The 22,165-nt window shown below is 36.8% G+C and overlaps 1 protein-coding gene across 1 annotated transcript; it reads left to right on the top strand.

Moving 5' to 3' along the window:
* The first annotated feature begins 13,346 nt into the window (after positions 1-13,346).
* LOC128237737 (uncharacterized) lies at positions 13,347-21,691 on the top strand. The gene is made up of 4 exons (XM_052953319.1): positions 13,347-14,486; positions 18,927-19,085; positions 20,276-20,342; positions 21,429-21,691. The coding sequence occupies exons 1-4, from the start codon at positions 13,746-13,748 to the stop codon at positions 21,689-21,691; spliced, it is 1,230 nt and encodes a 409-aa protein (XP_052809279.1). The 5' UTR covers positions 13,347-13,745.
* The last annotated feature ends 474 nt before the right edge of the window (positions 21,692-22,165 follow it).

Raw genomic sequence — 22,165 nt, 5'->3', positions numbered from 1 at the left:
TAAAGTTAAAACCTTTGACCAGGGAGGTCCAGTTCGCCTGGTAAGTAACTATCGGGGAGATTGAGCGCGTAGAAAGTAGTTCTCCTTGGAATAGTTAATTATGTAAATTGAATATTATAAATTTCGCAAACGCACACACTCAATACAGAGACCCTTTGAACGTTAAAACGTAAATATCAAAATGATATAATTATGTTAATGTTTTAAGTAGAAAGAAGTGAAAAAATAGGACTTACAGAATAGTCATTAATATTATTATCGTTTTCTTGAGGATATAATCATTTTTATATAATACTAATTTAGTCTTCAGTAAAAGATGTGAGTTGTCAGTATGAAAACTAGTTGAAGAGTTAAAAAAAAGCGGTAATGATTTGATGACGTCTTTAGAAATGCATGATGAGAGTTGGAATTTTCCAAAACGCGAAATAAATGATAAATAAAAACAATTTAAACAAACTCTAGTAGACCGGACTGCTGGAATGAGGTTCTTTGGGATGATTTCATATTTTGGCTGTGCAACGTCGACAGTATTGTCATGCACTCCGCCGGCGTGGCTGTCTAACATCTCGGATTACCAAACTATACGCCGATATCCATTTATCGGCGGAGGGAGGAATGGGGATAGTAGAAGTTGCCAAACTATACGCCGATACCCATTTATCGCCGAAGGGAGGAGGGAGGATAGTAGAAGAATACTTGAATTACCGGTATCATTCGATCTACTTACTCAGCTAGTAGCCATGGCCTACTTACTCCATGACCCACCTGCCGATATTAGACATGATTCACCGAGCACCACCGATGGTCAGGTAATGGGATGTCCGCCGTTAACGTCAGCAACAGTTTTATACAGAGTACAATGTCAATTTATCCGCATTGATATTCTGAAAATTGTGACCACATACAATGTCCGTACGTCAACAAGACTCGTAATGATCGAACATACTGGTTTTGTAATTGGCTTCGAAATATGAAGTTGAGAATATTATCGAATTATTTGCGTTATTTGCCTGCCAGATCAACATGCTTTGTTTTTTGCTCTCTCCTATCAATCTTGATGTTATCATTCGCAGGTAGGTCATGGATACTGGTTGACTCATTCTTATGAAGGAATATGCAAGCGCAACAATTCTAATATTGAAAATGGACTGAAAAACACACTTAAGAACGTGTTTCTGTGCTCTAATCAACAGTATGGAGGTATATGATTAGTTGTCAACATACAGTGATTAAGAACGTGTTCCCCATCTCTAATCAACAGTATGGAGGTATATGATCAGTTGTCAACATACAGTGCTTAAGAACGTGTTCCCCATCTCTAATCAACAGTATGGAGGTATATGATCAGTTGTCAACATACAGTGCTATAGAACGTGTTCCCCATCTCTAGTCAACAGTATGGAGGTATATGATCAGTTGTCAACACACAGTGCTATAGAACGTGTTCCCCATCTCTAGTCAACAGTATGGAGGTATATGATCAGTTGTCAACATACAGTGCTATAGAACGTGTTCCCCATCTCTAGTCAACAGTATGGAGGTATATGATCAGTTGTCAACATACAGTGCTATAGAACGTGTTCCCCATCTCTAGTCAACAGTATGGAGGTATATGATCAGTTGTCAACACACAGTGCTATAGAACGTGTTCCCCATCTCTAATCAACAGTATTTGAGGTATGTGATCAGTTGAAAACATACAGTGCTATAGAACGTGTTCCCCATCTCTAATCAACAGTATGGAGGTATATGATCAGTTGAAAACATACAGTGCTTTAGAACGTGTTCCCCATCTCTAGTCAACAGTATGGAGGTATATGATCAGTTGTCGACATACAGTGCTTTAGAACGTGTTCCCCATCTCTAATCAACAGTATGGAGGTATATGATCAGTTGTCAACACACAGTGCTTTAGAACTTGTTCCCCATCTCTAGTCAACAGTATGGAGGTATATGATCAGTTGTCAACATACAGTGCTATAGAACGTGTTCCCCATCTCTAGTCAACAGTATGGAGGTATATGATCAGTTGTCAACATACAGTGCTATAGAACGTGTTCCCCATCTCTAGTCAACAGTATGGAGGTATATGATCAGTTGTCAACATACAGTGCTATAGAACGTGTTCCCCATCTCTAGTCAACAGTATGGAGGTATATGATCAGTTGTCGACCTTCAGTGCTATAGAACGTGTTCCCCATCTCTAATCAACAGTATGGAGGTATATGATCAGTTGTCAACATACAGTGCTATAGAACGTGTTCCCCATCTCTAATCAACAGTATGGAGGTATATGATCAGTTGTCGACATACAGTGCTATAGAACGTGTTCCCCATCTCTAATCAACAGTATGGAGGTATATGATCAGTTGTCAACACACAGTGCTATAGAACGTGTTCCCCATCTCTAGTCAACAGTATGGAGGTATATGATCAGTTGTCGACACACAGTGCTTTAGAACGTGTTCCCCATCTCTAATCAACAGTATGGAGGTATATGATCAGTTGTCGACATACAGTGCTTTAGAACATGTTCCCTATCTCTAATCAACAGTATGGAGGTATATGATCAGTTGAAAACATACATTGCTTTAGGACGTGTGCGGTCAGTTATCAAACTATAGTGATTGATGACCTGTACTCAAAGTATTGTCAACGAATTCGGGTATGTATGTGATCAGCGGTCATAGTAAAGTGCTTAAAAGCATGTTCCCCAGCTATAGTGTAGGTAACCGAGAGATTGATATTTTTTTACAAATATATGTGTAAGATTACCTCCTGTTATAATTCATTCCATTTAAAAATATTTACTTCACAATGTCTCCGTTTCCCAAATTATTCGAGAAAACACGACACACTATGTGGAAATTATGCTCTACGAGCTTTAAAAGATCAAAAACAGCGAACACACGACCATATAATTGTAAGACAACTTCTATCCGTAGCCAAACTATTATCTTTAGTGTATATTGATACTGTTCGATATTGTTCACGTAATTTAAAACTATGAGATTGTCATTTAGGGTCTCTTTTCAAAAACAATATTGTAACGCTGTATGATGTGGTTGACCTGTCATATTCTTCCGGGTATTAACGCTGGTTATAAACAATAAACTAGCGTTATTCAACCATAAGCTAACTCGAAACGATTGGACACGGTGTAGACTCTAAGTGGAAATACAACGCATAACACTCGCTCAATCGTTATAAGAACCAACAACAAAGAGTACATCAGAACGACAAATGAAATCGTAACAGTTATTAACCCTGGTTGATATATGTTCCATAACTTAATACTAAAATGCTACAGTTATACATCTAGGAGAAATAATGATGTATTATTTTATTTCAATATATGTAATCAAGAAGCGAAAAGCGTGACTATAAACTGTAGATGCCTTACATACGCTTCACAAAAGATATACAAAGATACACTTTTCATTTCCTCGGCCATATGCGAACAATGTGATATTGACATTCCTTTTTACTCAGTTCATTCTGTAAGGAGGAAATGAATATTCACAAGCGTATTTACGTTTATCAGAAAAATTGACACTTAACAGCCGAACAAAATGGGCAACTGTTTATTTACCACATTCCATAGTCATTTGTTGAAAAGAGAGGTAAACATTCATTCAATTTATGATTGCATCTTTATTATAACAAATATGTGATTTACTGAATACTTTGCCGCACCCGGCAGTGACAAATTTTGGATTTGGTTGATCTGCCTTTGAATAATCCATTACGACTTAAAATCAAATGCTCACTCTCACTATTGTGTACACGTCTTATTTCGTGTAGTTTCCTGACCGCTGGTGTGATTATACTTTCATTTTTATCTTATTTCTCCTTCGCAAGTTTTCACTTTTTGTCGACGGCGGCCGCGTTTGTTTAAATTGTTAATCTACGCTACCTCCGTTGATCAAAAAGGTCAGGATTCGTAAAATAAAAGGTGTCTCATCGTTCCAAATTCATTCGTTTTACATCAAAGTTAAGGCTTCGTTTAAGGCCTTTTAATAGCAGATTGTTTCCAATATGGCTGCCATTTATTTCTGCAACATTTCCTTTTGAGGCTGTCATAAGCAATGCTATCTTATTGAGTGGCACACGCGTTCTGCCAAACTAAGGCGTGGCAGGGTTTCTGCAGAAGTTGAACAAGCACCAGAATGCTTCGTGTCGGAGATCATTCCCGTTTAACGAGTTCATAAATGTTATAAATGTATCAGAATAAAATGTTACTGTTTAACTAAACGATAGAAAATACAGAGAATAAACCGCAATTATAATAGTACTTATTTAAAATAACAGACATTATTTTCCTTGGTACGTTAATATAAGGAAACGCTATGTTTGGCCATTTTCTACTTCAAAATTCATTTTGATTAATAGACATAAACGCTTACCTGCATGTCCATTGTCAAAGGGCTAAAACAAACTTGAGCAAGTCACACCGTCTTTTTGAGTTATCTAGCTAACTAGTACTACTGATGCGTATTTGTAACCTTAAATTGCCTATTCCAAAACACCTCAGCAAAGATCATAAACTTAATGAATACTTCCTATATAAAGTACGATAAGTGCGGGGATCTATGGTTTGTTTGTTCGTTGTATGTATCGTTTTAAACATTTGAACAATAATATATAATTCCATGTGTTTAATTGTTACGAAACTTAACGTTAACTAGAATAGTAAACTGCGTTCGACTATCGTGATATTTCAACTATGCATAGGTAGTAAAAAGGTCAACGTGGGGTCAAAGTTTGGTAAAAGGTGAAAAGTGTCGCAGGAAACCCTATAATGGTTCGAAATTACGGATATAAGGAGCGCAGGAAACCATATTCGGGTTCGAAATTACGGATATACGGGGCGCAGAAAACCATTTTCTGGTACGAACCTCGCTCGCACCCGATATAGATTCCTTTGCCCCGTATATCCCATTTGGGTCACCTACTTACCCCGCAACTTTTCTATTTATTGCATTATGTTCACACAGGCATTTTTTATGGTTATATTTCATTATATTGAATGCTGTCGAAAGCTCACCAGTCAGATGACGATTAGGAGATTTAAACTCAGTATGGACAATTTGAGCAATAAACACAATTATGTATATAATATTTGGATTTCAATTTTCCCGGAATTTTCAACTATACATAGGTAGTAAAAAGTTTTCCCGGAATTTTCAATTTTTTTTGGCCTCTTGAGAAGGACATCAGAAGGGGTTTCTTCAAACTAAACCGTGTCAAATGTCGAAATGGAAACGTATCCACTTTAAAAGAGTGTCTTCACAAACAACTTAAAATATAATTACTTTAAACCTAAAACATTTTTTAAAGGAGAAACTCAATCTTAAGGTAAATTCGATAAATCAATTAACCGATATTGATCTGTTCCCAAGGAAGAAAGGAGATCAAGGTTCGAGCAAAAGAAAATTGATAAAGCATAATACACTTACGCCTAATTTATCAGCTTAAGTGTTAATGGAAAGAAAGTTTTAATTTGAATATCCTTAAAATTAATCACTAAATTACATTGTTGCTAAATAAATGTGTATTGTTCTAGCAATATGTATACTTACATGTGGTTTTTGACACCACTAGCTATTCCTTTTCTTACATGTGTGATTTTGGCACCACCAGCTATTCCTTTCTTACATGTGTGATTTTGGCACCACAAACTATTCCTATTCTTGTAGCAATGCAATTCTTTGTTTTAATTGCAAATGCTTTTTGAACAATAACGTATTTAAATTTTCTTCAGAGAAATTGTACATTACTCGTTTAATACCCGAACCTCAAAAACAGATAAAACTTATCTTTAAAAACAAACTAGTAAAACAAAATTGGCGATTCAATTTTAAGGAGCTCTATTTCACCACAGCATGAAGCCCTTATGGTACATCTATGTTATTGTGACTACTCGTTGTCCGTTATTGTTCGAAGAACGTTCTGATTACGATATATCCGACTTTGTCTATTTCGAAAAGTGTTTTATCAGTATACATACTATAAATTTGACTAAAATTGTCTTCTATCTCTCGGAAACTTACTATGCGTTTGACCAAAAGTGTATGCTACCGTTCGACAACTTCCTATAAGTTTGTCCAAAGGTGCCTGTTTCTCTTGACAACTTTCTTTAAGTTTGTCCAAAGGTGTCTGTATCTCTTGACAACTTTCTTTAAGTTTGTCCAAAGGTGTCTGTATCTGTCGACAACACTCTATAATTTTGTCCAAAGGTGCATGCTGTCTCTCGGCAACCTTATATATGTTTGTCCAAAGGTGACTGCCATATTTCGGCATTTTTCTATGAATTTGTTTAAAGGTGCCTGCTTTCTTTTGGCAACATTTAATATAATTTGTCCAATGGTGCCTGCTGTCTCTCTGCAACTCTCTATAAGTTTGGCCATAGGTGCCTTCTGTATCTCGGCAAAGTTCTATAAGCTTGTGTATAGGTGACTCCCATTTTTCTGCATGTTTCTATGAGTTTGTTCAAAGGTGCCTGCTTTCTTTTGGCAAAGTTTTATATAATTTGTCCAATGGTGCCTGCTGTCTCTCTGCAACTCTCTATAAGTTTGGCCATAGGTGCCTTCTGTATCTCGGCAAAGTTCTATAAGCTTGTGTATAGGTGACTGCCATTTTTCTGTATTTTCTATGAGTTTGTTCAAAGGTGCCTGCTTTCTTTTGGCAACGTTTTATATAATTTGTCCAATGGTGCCTGCTTTCTTTTGGCAAGGTTTTATATAATTTGTCCAAAGGTGCCTGTATCTATTGACAACTTTCATTAAGTTTGCCCAAAGGTGTCTGTTTTTGTCGCAACTTTCATTAAGTTTGTCCAAAGGTGCATGCTACCACTCGGTACTTTTCTATATGATTTTCCTAAGGTGTCTGCTGTCTCTCGGCAATCTTCTATAAGTTTGTCCAAAGGTACCTGTTGTCTCTCGGCACCTTTCTATAGACTTGTCCAAAGGTGCGTGCTGTCTCTTCAACTTTCTATAAGTTTATCCAAAGGTTCCTGCTGTCTCTCGGCACCTTTCTATAAGATTGTCAAAAGTGCCTGCTATCTCTCGGCAACCTTTTATAAGTTTGTCCTTAGGAACCTGCTGTCATTCGGCAACTTTCTATAGGCTTGTTCAATAGTAACTGCTATTTTTCTGCAAATTTCTATAGGTTTGTCCAAAGGTTCATGCTGTCTATCGGCAATGAAGGCAGCGGACAACAGTTTGTTGTACAAAATGGTCGGTGTGGACAAATGTTATACATAATGTGCGCTCCGTTCATATTTGATGAGTGCTCTAATAATATATGCATTTACTAGACAAATGAGGATGGGTGCACCAATAAAATATAGGAATAACGGTAGTTATATAAGTAAAAATGGATGCATACATATCTATTTTAAGTCAATGTGGGTATCTCCGGATGTTTGTGAAGGTCACGTTCACTGACCAATCGAATCAATTTTACATTTAGGTTTAATGTTTGATAAACAGTAACCTTTTGATATTTAGACTTAGGTTTGCTACTGAGCTTGTTTCTGTAGCTTTTCGCATAAATATTATCAATCAGCGTTGCTAAATGCCGTTTTTCCGAACCTTGTGACAATGGTGTTTTTGCTCAGGGATTATAAACCAGTAAAAGTTAACAATGGGTGTAGATAATGCAGTGTATAGAGCTCGCATTGGATGTTTTGTGATGCCGCATAAAGTGAGGTGTTAAATGAAGGGTATTTTTGTGACTAGAAGTGCATGTAGTGGATTATTAAGACTTGTTTTGGCGTGGTCAATACTATTTGTGGTGGGTGGAGACGTGGAACTCAATTTCTCAATTTGGGACCTACACCAGGGCCTGCCCCAGGGTCACAGCGGGCTACTCGACAGAGCATACTCTCGTTCGCATCCGTAGCCGGTAGCCAGGATTATGACCTCTCGCCACCGAGGGGTCGGGGTAAGGAGCCAGCGCGCAAGGCCCGTCAGGCCAAGGCGGGAAGTAATAATGAGGATGTTATGTCTTTCCTACGTACCATGAAAACAGAGGTGAGAAGTGATTTGATGTCTATTAACAGTAAAATTGACGATATAAATAGCACAATCAGTAATTTACAAAAGGAAAATGAATTCTTGAAAACTGAAAATTTAGAAATGAAATCAATTCTGAAGAACTTGACAATAAAAGTGGATAATGTTGAAGGGGCCTCACGCAGGAATAATCTACGTTTTATTGGTATCGAGGGCGACATGAATGAACATTGGGAAACGAGCGAAAGCAGAGTCAGAAACTTTATCAAAAATGATTTATCTTTGCCTGAGCTAGAAAATTCTGAGATTGAATGGGCTCATAGGGTGAAAGGGAAGGATAGAAATAAGTGTAGTATTATTGTGAAGTTCGGCAAGTACAAGGACAAAGATATCATTTTGAACGAGGCCAGAATTTTACTCAACCGAGGTTCAGGATACGCTGTGCACGAGGACTACACAGAACGTGTAATGAGCCATAGGCGAGAACTTTCGAAACGTTTGGTGGCAGGGCGCAATGATGGGCGGTTCGCAAGGCTTAGCTTCGATAAACTGATCGTTGATGACAGCGTATATAAATATGACGAGGAAAGTAAACAAATAGTGCGCATCGGCGCTGCTCGTAGGCTGCCGGTAAACCGGGCTCCGGATACACGACCGATTACTATTACAGGCGACGAGCCACGATACCGGGATGGGAGTCGAACTTCGCAGGATGACAATGACTCATCGGATGAAACCCTTCTTGGTGCCGTCGGCGGTGGAGGAATCGACTAGGGACGCGGCCGAAGCCCAGAGACAACAAATGACGATACAATATTATCTATTTGTACATGGAATATATGTGGATTACATAAATACACCAATGACCATGAAATCCATAAATATTTACAAAGCTTTGACATAAATGGATTAGTTGAAACCTGGAGTATTTTTAAAAGTGAATTTGATATTTTTTGCACAATTATTGCCACTTTGACCATATCAGAACAAATCAATCTAATTGTTTTCGAAATAATGGGGGCGTTAGTGTTTTTGTTAAATCGGGCTTAGTTGAATCGGGTCTTATTCGTCAAATATGTAGTGATTTTGAAGACGGTCTGGTCCTTTATATTAAGTCAAGCATGTTTGATTTAATAAAAGACTCTACATTGTATATGTTTCGCCAGAAAGTTCACCTATATCTGATAGATATATCGAGAAAAGTGGCATTGTATTGCTAGGAGATAGGTTAGAGTTTATCAAGAATCAATTTAAAGATTGTTACATTTATTTAGCGGGCGATTTTAACGCAAGAACTAAAGATTTGCTGGACTACATTTCTTCAGATAACCTAGATAATGTGTATGGATATCATGTAGATTACGTTGGCGACACGTTTGAACAACCGCGTAATAATAAAGATCTTGGTCGAGTAAATAATTTTGGTAGATCATTAATCGATCTATGTTGTATTCACAATGTACATTTGTTAAAAGGTAGGTTACATGATGATACTTCAGGGGATATAACATGTTTAGTAAATGAGGGACACAGTGTTGTAGACTATCATATTATTGCCTCCGTATATTTCATACTTTAGCGTCATGAAGCGAGACGAATCGGACCACTTTATACATGAATACTTTCAACGCGCAATTTAAACTTCGCTTAATCGACTGTATGAATCAGGGATGTCACGATACCGTTAATTCATCTTTAAGATGCGATCTATATAAACATGTTAAATCCTTACTAAATCCGGAAAAATATCTTTCCATAAACTTGTCACATAAATTTGTCCATGCGCTCGCGCGATATAGGTGTTCAAGTCACCGGTTAAATATCGAAGTTGGCCGACATCTTAACATAGACAGAAATGACAGAATATGTGTGTCCTGCTTAATCAACGAGAACAGGCTTTTATTAGAATATGAATTTCATGAGTTTTTCATATGCCCATGGTTCTCTACTGTAAGAAATCAGTTTTTATTTAGCTGGTACACGGGCCGATCTGACCTACATGCATTTTACAGACTCCTAAAGTCAGATAATAGTTTTGTTATTCGACAAGTGGCAAAATTTATTTTTTACTTGTTAAAAATGGCAGATTGAAATTTGTAAACAATTTGTATTAAGCAATGACACCATTGTATTGTATTTAATGATGTATATACTATAGTATGTATTTCGGGCCGCAGGCCTTTATGTACTGAATAAAGTTGAGTTGAGTTGAGTTGAGGTATGGTAGGCTGAATTGAAGTATATTAGTTACTTTTGAAATAACAACTGAGGTTGAAATTGAAAGTACATCTGCAATTACTGTTTTAATTACATTGCTAGTTCAAAGAGTTAGTTAATGATGTTTGATGACAAATATATCTCTATAAGGCTTAAAATTCACATCAAGGCGATACATTTATTGTCCACGGCACATATACATATACCCGGACACAAAAAGTGAACACTGTATAACATTTCAAAACGCTGTCTTTTAAAAGTCGCCACTTCGTCGAAGTTATCTGACAAAGATCTACTGTATTGGGCGTCTAAGCGTTATCTGACAATAATCTACAGTATTGAAACCCGATAAAAAGTTGTTTTCGCATCCTCTCTATACTTTATCTGCTCATTTTTATCAGACAACTGAAGTGTTAAGCTATTGTTAATCAATGCCTTTTTTAAAGGTATTCACTCACATAATTTTTCTTACTGTTAAAACAGCGTCGATTGAGTTACTTTTAAGAACAAACACCAAGCAGCAACCGAATTCCTTTGATCGGAAGTTTGCAATTCCAAACCAAAAATAATTTATCTTTAAACAGCTGTGCTGGTGTTAAAAAGCCTAAAATAATTCAATTTTCATTAGAGTTGCTAACGTTTTTCTTTCTGCAACGTGTTAAAATAATTATTTACGACAGAGCACTAATGTTAACCTTTGCTGATGTTTAATCATTGAAAGAAGCAATTTATTATCCCACAAAACGTAAACTAGTCCATTTAAAACTATTTTTACATATTTTAGAACAGATGAGGAGGAATGTAAATACTTAACCCGATGACTTGGCTGATATTATGAAACAAAAAGCCAGACTTATGTGCATTTTATCAAACAACATCTTACATATTTTAGAACAGATGAGGAGGAATGTAAATACTTAACCCGATGACTTGGCTGATATTATGAAACAAAAAGCCATACTAATGTGCATTTCATCAAACAGCATCTTTGTTCTTTTAACGTTTTAACGAGAGCTACCTTTTGTGTGCAAATTCTTACCAGAAATTAGCAGTACGGCCCTGACTTTGGTTAAATTGAGGACATAAGGAAAACCTGCATGAGGGGCGTGCTACACAATGAACAGGGAAAATGTGGAGTTATTGTTCAAACATAATGAGTAAATCTTATTGATAAAGAAGGGAGCTAGCAATCATTTCAATTTATTTTAGGAAATTGTGGATGTTTCCATATCAATTTTTGGAAAATATGGGTGTATCCATAATTTTTAGGTCACGTTCACTGACCAATCAAAATGACCCTTACATTCAGTCATAAACTGGGATATTAAATGCCGGTATTTGATATCGATGGAAATGGTATATTAGGTTAAATGAATATTAGTTTTTTGAAAACAAAAAGTTGGAGTTGAGTTTTAAAGAAGCTTAACAAATATCAGCATTTAAAAGTGTTGCTTCTATAAAAATGTGTATGCCTTTGTATTAAGATGGTTTGTTTACGTAAGCAACTGGACGAACTGTTGGAATAAATCGATGTTTAATAAAGTGGCGATGTTACTACTTAATTCCTCTGTACTTAAATTCATTAATTCTCATTCATTATTCTTGCTTTTAGCATTTTCTTTGTCACTGTGAATGCCGCATATATTATAACATGCTTAATTAACGTCCACGCGAAGATGCACGTAAACGCGCCAAGGAAGTAATTTAGACGTAACGACATTTAAACTTCACGTGGAAGTTCATTATGCATGTTATACTATAAGCATGGTTGTTTTGTATGAATGTCCGATTTAAATCCCCTAAAAAAACTAATCTCAACACATTTTGATAACGTTTCATAGCCACTAATTAGTGATGAGAGGTTTTGATTTAACTGTCAGAACTAGGACTTTATAATGTATCCTAACGTTGGCTGAACAAATTACAATTTTCGATTATTTGATTGATTCATATGCTAAAAAATGTCCGAATTTGGATAGCTCGATTTTTGAAAGATACAAATGTTGGTTGTATTGAAAGAAGATATCTACCAATGGCATTAAGAAGAAAAATTTTTGGTACCTTACATCATTTGACCTCACGAAATTACTTGTATCGATGTGTTTGGCATTGCATTCAGTGAGAAAGGCAAACCAATTAAGCAACCAATATGATTCTTGACTATATGGACGCCTGCTGAAATCCAATTTAAAGTTGTCAGGCTAGCGCACGCGATCCAACAAAGGCGAATGGGGTTCTACTGTTCCAAGGGGGAACATGTGAGTTAAGTGGGTGACCATCAAGCTGGACAAGTGGTTTTTTTTCGCCCTCGCAGACCGCAACAGATGACCACACTCTTGCGCAAAATCGTGCCAATGAAACTTTCGTTCAGGTAACTTTCTTATCAATCGTTCAAAAATTAGATGCTGGACTTTTGACGTTTTGGTGAATTTCTTATTTATACTCGCACACAGAAAGGCCGATTCGGCGAGTGCCCAGATAAGATATTTAGTCATTTAAGGTTTTTGGAGTTTAGTGCACAGACAGAATGTAAGTCTGGTTAGAGCTACCCTGGTTCTTTAACGTTCACTTGTGAATAGCACTGTGACACGATACCCCCATTTAACGTCCCTCCAGAAGACGATTTTAAGTGGTGCCGAGGGGAAACGAACATTCGACCTCTGGATTGACAGTCAATTGTGTTACCACTAGAACACGGATCCGCCACAACTTCTGACATCCCCTCAATAACATTTTATACATACTTGTACACCCGTCCAACCAGATTGGACCGATCATTAAATTGAAGTCAATGTCGCAAATTGTAGTTTACAACATCAATTCGCTCTTCGATATTATGTCTGTGACTACGAAAAAAGATTTAAGGAAGATTGCTCGAACTTAGTTAAGTACTCCGTGGCACCATTCCACAGTCGACCATATAAAAATGTGCGAGTGCCAATAATAAGCAAAAAATATTTGAACTACTTTTTGAATGACCCTCGAACGTGTTATTCTTTATCTTAACCGAATTTGAAAATCACGCTTTTCGACAGTGATCTGGAGTATTTGAAAGATGCGGCTCTGTTTTGAATTTTACCATTCATAACGAACCTCCTGATAGAACGGATATATTGTTAGTGTTTTTAACATAATCATTTTGGTGCCTGAAAATGCTTGAAAATAATATGACTTTAATTCGAAATTAAAATTCGAAAGCATAAACATGCCTTATATAGACAGCGGTGAAGAGTCATTCGTTATAAAAAACACACATTTATTCATAAAAGGTACAGATTTCGATGTGGAATTCTGGAAAACGTGTAATAAATAGAGTACATGATTAAATTGGGATCTGTGGATGGTATGAAAATAGGTACTATTTTGAAATAGTTCAATGCCATTTTAGATGGTTTTATCCTTTATTGGTGTTTCGGTGAGGAATACTTAAAACGCCCAAAGATTGCCGAATGTCAATTATAGAATATTAAGGATAATGTTTTCACTGTAGTAACCCGACTATCTTTAACAATGTATGAATATTATAAACAGTTTCCTACACCCGGAAGCCAGAACTGGCTTAAGGGGTCAGTTGCTGTTAATATCACCAAAAGAGGACTGGCACCGTTTGCTTTTAAGGTATGTGATGACATTCGCGTTGAAAAGTTAAAATTGGCAATAAAACAACATTTTCCTGACCTCTGTGGGAATTGCTCAATTGTTGAAGCTATACCATGTGATCCGAAAAACAACATATGTAATGCAGGACAATGCCGTTTTCACAAGGATCGTGTTTTTCGTCCGTGCCTTATAGTAAAATGTAACGATTATCGTAACACTGTAACCGACAAAATCCAGAAAGGTATCGATATAGGTTGCATCTGCAATAGCTGCAAAATAACTGAAATTGTATCGTGTAATCCGAGAAATAAAGTCTGCAATTCGGGAAGATGCAGATTCCATATGGATCCAAATACGAAACTAAACATTCATACAAGGCGATGCCCGAATAACATTTGTGATACGCTCCGAAATGCCATACAGCAGACACACCGATTTGGAAATCCATCATGGAAGAACACCGATGCAAGGAAATGGTGTGTAAACGCTTGGGATATTGCCAAGTGCTTTATGCCTCCAGATGGCTACGCAAATGTGGACAATGAAAACGACACTGACTTGAACGGGATAATAAGTGTCTACATCAACTCTGACGAATTTCAACAGTATTTTACAGCTGACCTGTCCTTTCCGAAGAACATCTGCGACAAGGTATGAACATGTATTGCTTCATCATTGTCATAGTTACTACGCCATTCCATCCCTTAATTCAAGTACATGTATCAACACTGGTGTCGGATCTATCTTTAACAATTGAAGATGAAATGTTATTCCCATATTAAAAAAAATCATTAAACAGTAATTATTATAACTACAATAAGTATATTCTGATAATTGGTATAAGATTGATCTTTTAAATTTGAGGGTGCAATAGAGAGAGAGGCATTTATAGGAAAGTATCATGAATTTAAATAATGATCTTATGGTTAAATAGTTGGATCTAACTCGATCAAAATCATGAATTCATGTTTCCCTGATTGCTTTTGCCTGCAATTATTGTTTTCTTTTACAAGTGATAACATTGATTTGTTAAAGATTTATTAAATTATTTTTAAACACGCATTCAAATAATTTGGACAAATGAAAAATATCATGTGAAGTTTTGCGCAGATGTTAAATTAAAACAATAGATTTTCCTGTTCGAACGGTAAATTTCTTCAAACATCATGATTGTACTGATTGTGACGAGTAAAATGCTGGTTCTAACTAGCATCCAGTTAGGACAAAATTCGTCATCTTACTTTCAAAGTGCATGTTGGTTTTTATTTCCATATAGGAGAAAAAGGTATCAAAAACGCCAAAATGCACCTTTTCGGATTAGAATTGATACCCACATCCTGCCAACACTTTAAACCAAGTAATGTTCGGTTCTGAGGATGGGGCACAACTTTTTAACATTAATATTGTACAACATTCACGATTGTGAACAAAAATATGATTACTTATACTAAGTCACTCTCGTTGGCACGATGCTGCGCGAGAGTGTGGTCTTCAGTTGTGGGAGATACCGGAGTACCCGGAGAAACCCACTTGGTGACCACTAACCAAACTCAAATGCGCCTAGGCCGGGAAGCGAGTCCGCTAACCAATGCGTTAACCGGGCAACCTGTTACTCCCCTATGTTACGCCCCCCCCCCCCACGTCAAATCCTAGAGCCGCCCTTGGTATAATCCTTTGTTGCAGTTGAAATCAGATTTAATACTAATAGCAAAATTCTTCGTTATACTGTATGCAGCATATGTCTTATTTATATTTTAAACAAATCATTTACTATCATCGGAATATCATCTTTGCGATTTGTTTTCCTTAATTACGGAATGTCAATACGATTATTTCAAAAGATTATTATTATTATTTATTTATTTATTAACAAAATTATTATTATTATTATTATTATTATTATTATTATTATTATTATTATTATTATTGTATGTACATAGGACAATCGATGAACACATTGAATATTTTTTCCATTTACAAAAGTATATCACTGAATTTTCTGTTTTGATCAAAAACAATATTTCTTCAATTAAACAAAAGCATACTGAAGTTATATTGTGTAAATTTGGTTCAATTTAATATAATAAAACCGGGAATATAGTATTTACCTTATCTTTTCAATGAAAGCATTTCTCTTTTAAACTAAATAATGCGTTATACACACAGACAGCGATTTTATGACAAAAAATTATCATGTACACTTTCATAGGATAGTTTTGTGATGCATACTAGTAATTTGCTTTTTAAATAAGATAATGATTACTTTTTACAGTAACGCAATATGACGACTTAGTAGGAACAAAACTAGTTGGTGTGATACGACTGAATCATTTATTTCTAATAAGATCATACGAACAAGCGATAACATTTAAATGGTCTACAAAAAGTACCCAATTAGTTGGTCAGACACTGTATATCTACCAGTTCATCTGCAGGCGCGGATCCAGAATTTGGCGTTAGAGGGTGCGTAACCTTGGGTTGTAATTTTAACTTCGAACCGAATTTCTTTGGTTTAAAGTGCACGGCGGTGGTTGTGGTGGGGGTGTACTTCTCCAAGAGAAAAATAACAATTTCAAATTTCTAGTACGAAATAGTAAATTAATTTCTTGGGCGATTAAAGAGTGGGCGCGCGCTGGATGCCTCCCCCCGGACCCGCGAGTGACATGTTCAAAATCAATAACGGCGGACTGCTGATAAACTGAAATAAATTTGCAAATTTGAAGTACTTATACTGCATGCTCATTGGACAGATAAATATGTTGACCACTCAAATGTTTTTAGGTATCACCATGTTCTGCAGTTACGTAAATCTTGATTCAATGTACATAAATATACCCGTGGTTATGAGTTTAATACACTTTTGTTTGTTCAATAATTTGTGTGCTTCCTTTATGCTTGTGCCACTATAGTAACAGTGCCGATAAATGGAGAATAAAATGCACGAGTCAAAATTAGAAAAACAAAGGATGCATATATATAAAACTAAAATAAGAAGTGAACAATTTTCTATATGAAAATCAAGTATTGTCAAAATGACTATAAGGTTTTTGGCTTATTAAATAATTAAGTGATTTAAACCTTCATCAGAAGCTTACGAAGCACATTTATTATTAGCTGATGGCGGTTATACGCTTAGATTGAAATTAAATCTACGTATGAAAATGTTGATAAATGAAGTTTACGGCTGGTAAAACAATACTTTAGGTACTAGTGCCTTGTTTTCGTTTGACAACTACTTTTGTCACAAAGTCACTAAAATACTCTTTTATTTCTATGTAATATACATATCTTAAGGCAAAAAAAAAATATCTGTGTTTCCGGTAACATGGCGAAAAAAAAATAGGGTCGGTCGGTCGGTCGGGATATTTTTGTTTTTGTTTTTTTGTTTACAGTTTCGATTTCATGCAAAACTCTGTTGCATCAAATCAATTAAATTATATCCAAGCTTTCCATAATTAACAATAAAACAGAAAAAAACAGCTTGTTTAATGTCTGAAATCATTTCTTTGCCTTCGACTACCGTATTTTCCCGCCAATTTTGCCCATAAAATTGTATTTTTTGTATACAATACTCCCTAATAAGACGCGATCGGTTTTTAGAACAAATCCAGCACTTCAATTTCTACAAATCTATAATGATGTTCTATCGAAACAGTCATTTACCAACTAAATTTGTTAATTTGCTTGAAGAAAATTTTCTTGTCGATTTTCTTGTCAACTGTTTAGGCTCTCTTATGTGGATGTAGGAAATAATAGAACAAGCAAACGCGGATATTTATTTTACGTACCTTATTTAATTATTTATAATTTATCATTATTCTCGTAACAATCAAAGTTTCATTCATATTCGTAGTGAATTCAAACATTTCGGTCATTGTTTTAAGATTCCCAGACGAGGATTATTGATTATTATATTTTTTCAATCGTATGGTATTTTCTTACCAGCCTTGACGAAATACTGGCAATCAAATGGTATCATACGGTATCCAACCGACCGATTTAAATGCGTTTCCTTACGTCCATTTACACTCTTCAATGCGTCACCTAACGTCCATTTACACACTTTAATGCGTTACCTTACGTCCATTTACAATCTTCAATGCGTTACCTAACGTCCATTTACACTCTTCAATGCGTTACCTAACGTCTATTTACATTCTTCAATGCGTTACCTAACGTCTATTTACAATCTTCAATGCGTTACCTAACGTCCATTTACACTCTTCAATGCGTTACCTTACGTCCATTTACACTCTTCAATGCGTTACCTAACGTCCATTTACACTCTTCAATGCGTTACCTAACGTCTATTTACAATCTTCAATGCGTTACCTTACGTCTATTTACACTCTTCAATGCGTTACCTTACGTCCATTTACACTCTTCAATGCGTTACCTAACGTCCATTTACACTCTTCAATGCGTTACCTAACGTCTATTTACAATCTTCAATGCGTTACCTTACGTCCATTTACATCCTTCAATGCGTTACCTTACGTCCATTTACACACTTCAATGCGTTACCTTACGTCCATTTACACTCTTCAATGCGTTACTTTAAGTCCATTTACACTCTTCAATGCGTTACCTTACGTCCATTTACACTATTCAATGCGTTACCTAACATTCATTTACACTCTTCAATGCGTTACCTTACGTCCATTTACACTCTTCAATGAGTTACCTTACGTCAATTAACACTCTTCAATGCGTTACCTTACGTCCATTTACACTTTTCAATGCGTTACCTTACATTCATTTACACTCTTCAATGCGTTAACTTACGTCCATTTACAGTCTTTAATGCGTTACCTTTCATCAATTTACACTCTTCAATGCGTTTCATTACTGTTTACCTTCGTCCATTTACGCACGTCGCACCTTTACATTACGTCCATGTGCACACTTCATAACTTTTCCTTACGTCTATTTTCGATTTACTTTACGTCCATTTAGCTTTCGTCAATTAACGGGCGTCATACCTTTGGATTACTTCTAATTATGCACGACAGACCTTTTGTTTACGCCTAGTTAAGCTAGTATACATTTGACTTACGTCCATTGATGCATTTACTTTTTTATTTCATAAAGGTCCGCGATGTCGGAAAGAATATTCGCCATGCGCCCGGATTGGAAGTTACTGACGATGACTTGAAAGTTTGGCTATCTGATCTGAAAGCATTGTTTTCTGACCCAACATTCAAGAATGACAATCCCCTTGCAAAAGACGCACTAGACCAATTGCAACAGGTAACACGTTCATCAATATTTAATATCTCATATCTAAAAGCGATGAGTTGTCTGTGGCGTCCACGAAAGAAGTAAATGCATTTATGTGGAGTCTTTTTAAGCAATACATCATATGCAACTTTTAAAATGTAGCTATGTTTAAGATAAGTGGTTGCCCGTGTTACTAAATGATAATTTACACTACGCTGGTTGTCATTTACCCATTCAATTGACCAATAAAGGGATCATATTTTGGCAATAAAGAACGCCATTGTTTTATAATCCAATGGATTACTGTGATAAACGCTGTCAAAAAATCTCTACAAAGTGACTAAGCATATCGATGCTCCCATTCGCGTCATTGTAAGTGACAAAGCGAATCAGGGACCACATTCGCGTAATGGTAAGTGATTAGGCGGATCGATGCTCAAATTTGCGTCATACGGATCTAGGCAACCTTTCGCGTCATGGTAAGTGGCCAAAAATAGCAATGCTGCCATTCGCGTCGTGGTAACTGGCAAACGGGATTGGGGCTCTCTTTTGCATCATGGGATGTGGCAAACAAGATTGACGCTAACATTCGCGTTATGGTAAAAAACCGAGCGGATCAAGATTCCAATTTAAGGCATTGGTGAATGACTAAGCGGGCCAAGGTTCCAATTCAAGATATTTTAAATGACCAAACGAACCAAGGCTCACATCCACGTCATGGTAAATGACCGAGCGGATCAAGATTCCTATTCCCGTCATGCTAAGTGACTTAGCGGGCCACAACTCCCATTCACGTCATGGTAAATGACCTAGCGGATCAAGACTCCCATTCACGTCATGGTTAATGACCGAGCGGATCAAGATTCCTATTCCCGTCATGCTAAGTGACCGAGCGGGCCAAGACTCCTATTCATGTCATGGTAAATGACCTAGCGGATCAAGACTCCCATTCACGTTATGGGTAATGACCTAGCGGATCAAGACTCCCTATTCCCGTCATGGTAAGTGACCTAGCGGGCCAAGACTCCCATTCATGTCATAGTAAATGACCAAGCGGATCAAAACTCCCATTCACGTCATGGTAAATGACCGAGCGGATCAAGACTCCCATTCACGTCATGGTAAATGACCGAGCGGATCAAAACTCCCATTGACGTCATGGTAATGGTAAATGACCGAGTGGATCAAGACTCCCATTCATGTCATGGTAAATGACCGAGCGGATCAAGACTCCCATTGACGTCATGGTAAATGACCGAGCGGATGAAGACTCCCATTCCCGTCATGGTAAGTGACTAAGCGGGCCAAGACTCCAATTCATGTCATGATAAATGACCGAGCGGGCCAAGACTCCAATTCACGTCATGGTAAGTGACCGAGCAGGCCAAGACTCCAAGTCATGTCATAGTAAATGACCGAGCGGATCAAGACTTTGTTTTTCTTTTGTTATGCGTTTTTCTTTTGTTATGCTGCTGCTGCTGCTGCTGCGGCTGACAATGATGATAATTATGATGATGATGATGGTGGTGGTGGTGGTGGTGGTGGTGATGATGGTGGTGATGATGATGATGATGATGATGATGGTGGTGGTGGTGGTGGTGGTGGTGGTGATGATGATGATGATGGTGGTGGTGGTGGTTGTGGTGATGATGATGATGATGATGATGATGATGATGATGATGATGATGATGATGATGCTGATGATGATGATGATGATGATGATGATGATGATGATGATGATGATGATGATGATGATGATGATGGCGGTGGTGATGATGATGATGATGATGATGATGATGATGATGATGATGATGATGATGATGATGATGATGATGATGATGATGATGATGATGATGATGATGATGGTGATGATGATGATGATGATGATGATGATGATGATGATGATGATGATGATGATGATGATAGCTATGGCTATGATGATGATGATGATGATGATGATGATGATGATGATGATGATGATGATGATGATGATGATGATGATGATGATGATGATGATGATGATGATGATGATGATGATGATGATGATGAATCCCTCAGGGTTAAGCCAAACCTTAAAAAATACTCGGTATGTAAGTATGTAAAAACAATAATCACCTCAGTGTTGCGCCATAACTGACCTAAGTGCTTCTATATAGAAACATTGATCACTTCAGTGTTGAGCCATTGCTGACCTAAGAAAGGGCAACACCATTTATAGATGAGTCAAACATAGCAATAATGGTGATAGAAAGGGCAACACCATTTATAGATGAGTCAAACATAGCAATAATGGTGATGGAAAGGGCAACACCATTTTAAAGATGAGTCAAACATAGCAATAATGGTGATGGAAAGGGCAACACCATTTTATAGATGAGTCAAACATAGCAATAATGGTGATGGAAAGGGCAACACCATTTATAGATGAGTCAAACATAGCAATAATGGTGATAGAAAGGGCAACACCATTTATAGATGAGTCAAACATAGCAATAATGGTGATGGAAAGGGCAACACCATTTATAGATGAGTCAAACATAGCAATAATGGTGATGGAAAGGGCAACACCATTTATAGATGAGTCAAACATAGCAATAATGGTGATGGAAAGGGCAACACCATTTATAGATGAGTGATGGAAAGGGCAACACCATTTATAGATGGGGCAAACATAGCAATAATGGTAATAGAAAGGGCAACACCATTTATAGATGGGGCAAACATAGCAATAATGGTGATGGAAAGGGCAACACCATTTATAGATGAGTCAAACATAGCAATAATGGTGATAGAAAGGGCAACACTATTTATAGATGAGTCAAACATAGCAATAATGGTGATAGAAAGGGCAACACTATTTATAGATGAGTCAAACATAGCAATAATGGTGATGGAAAGGGCAACACCATTTATAGATGAGTCAAACATAGCAATAATGGTGATGGAAAGGGCAACACCATTTATAGATGAGTCAAACATAGCAATAATGGTGATGGAAAGGGCAACACCATTTATAAATGAGTCAAAAATAGCAATAATGGTGATAGAAAGGGCAACACCATTTATAGATGAGTCAAACATAGCAATTATGGTGATAGAAAGGGCAACAC

Source organism: Mya arenaria, chromosome 6 (assembly GCF_026914265.1).
Source record: "Mya arenaria isolate MELC-2E11 chromosome 6, ASM2691426v1".
Taxonomy (NCBI): domain Eukaryota; kingdom Metazoa; phylum Mollusca; class Bivalvia; order Myida; family Myidae; genus Mya; species Mya arenaria.
Note: the sequence above shows the minus strand (reverse complement) of the source record. Positions and strands in the feature narration are given on the sequence as shown.

Excerpts from the sequence above, each read along its gene's own strand:
- LOC128237737 (XM_052953319.1), top strand. The coding sequence starts at position 13,746 with ATGTATGAATATTATAAACAGTTTCCTACACCCGGAAGCCAGAACTGG. Across the intron at positions 14,487-18,926 it reads CGAAGAACATCTGCGACAAG|GTCCGCGATGTCGGAAAGAA; the intron begins GTATGAACATGT and ends TATTTCATAAAG. Across the intron at positions 19,086-20,275 it reads CACTAGACCAATTGCAACAG|CGGATCAAGACTCCCATTGA; the intron begins GTAACACGTTCA and ends TAAATGACCGAG.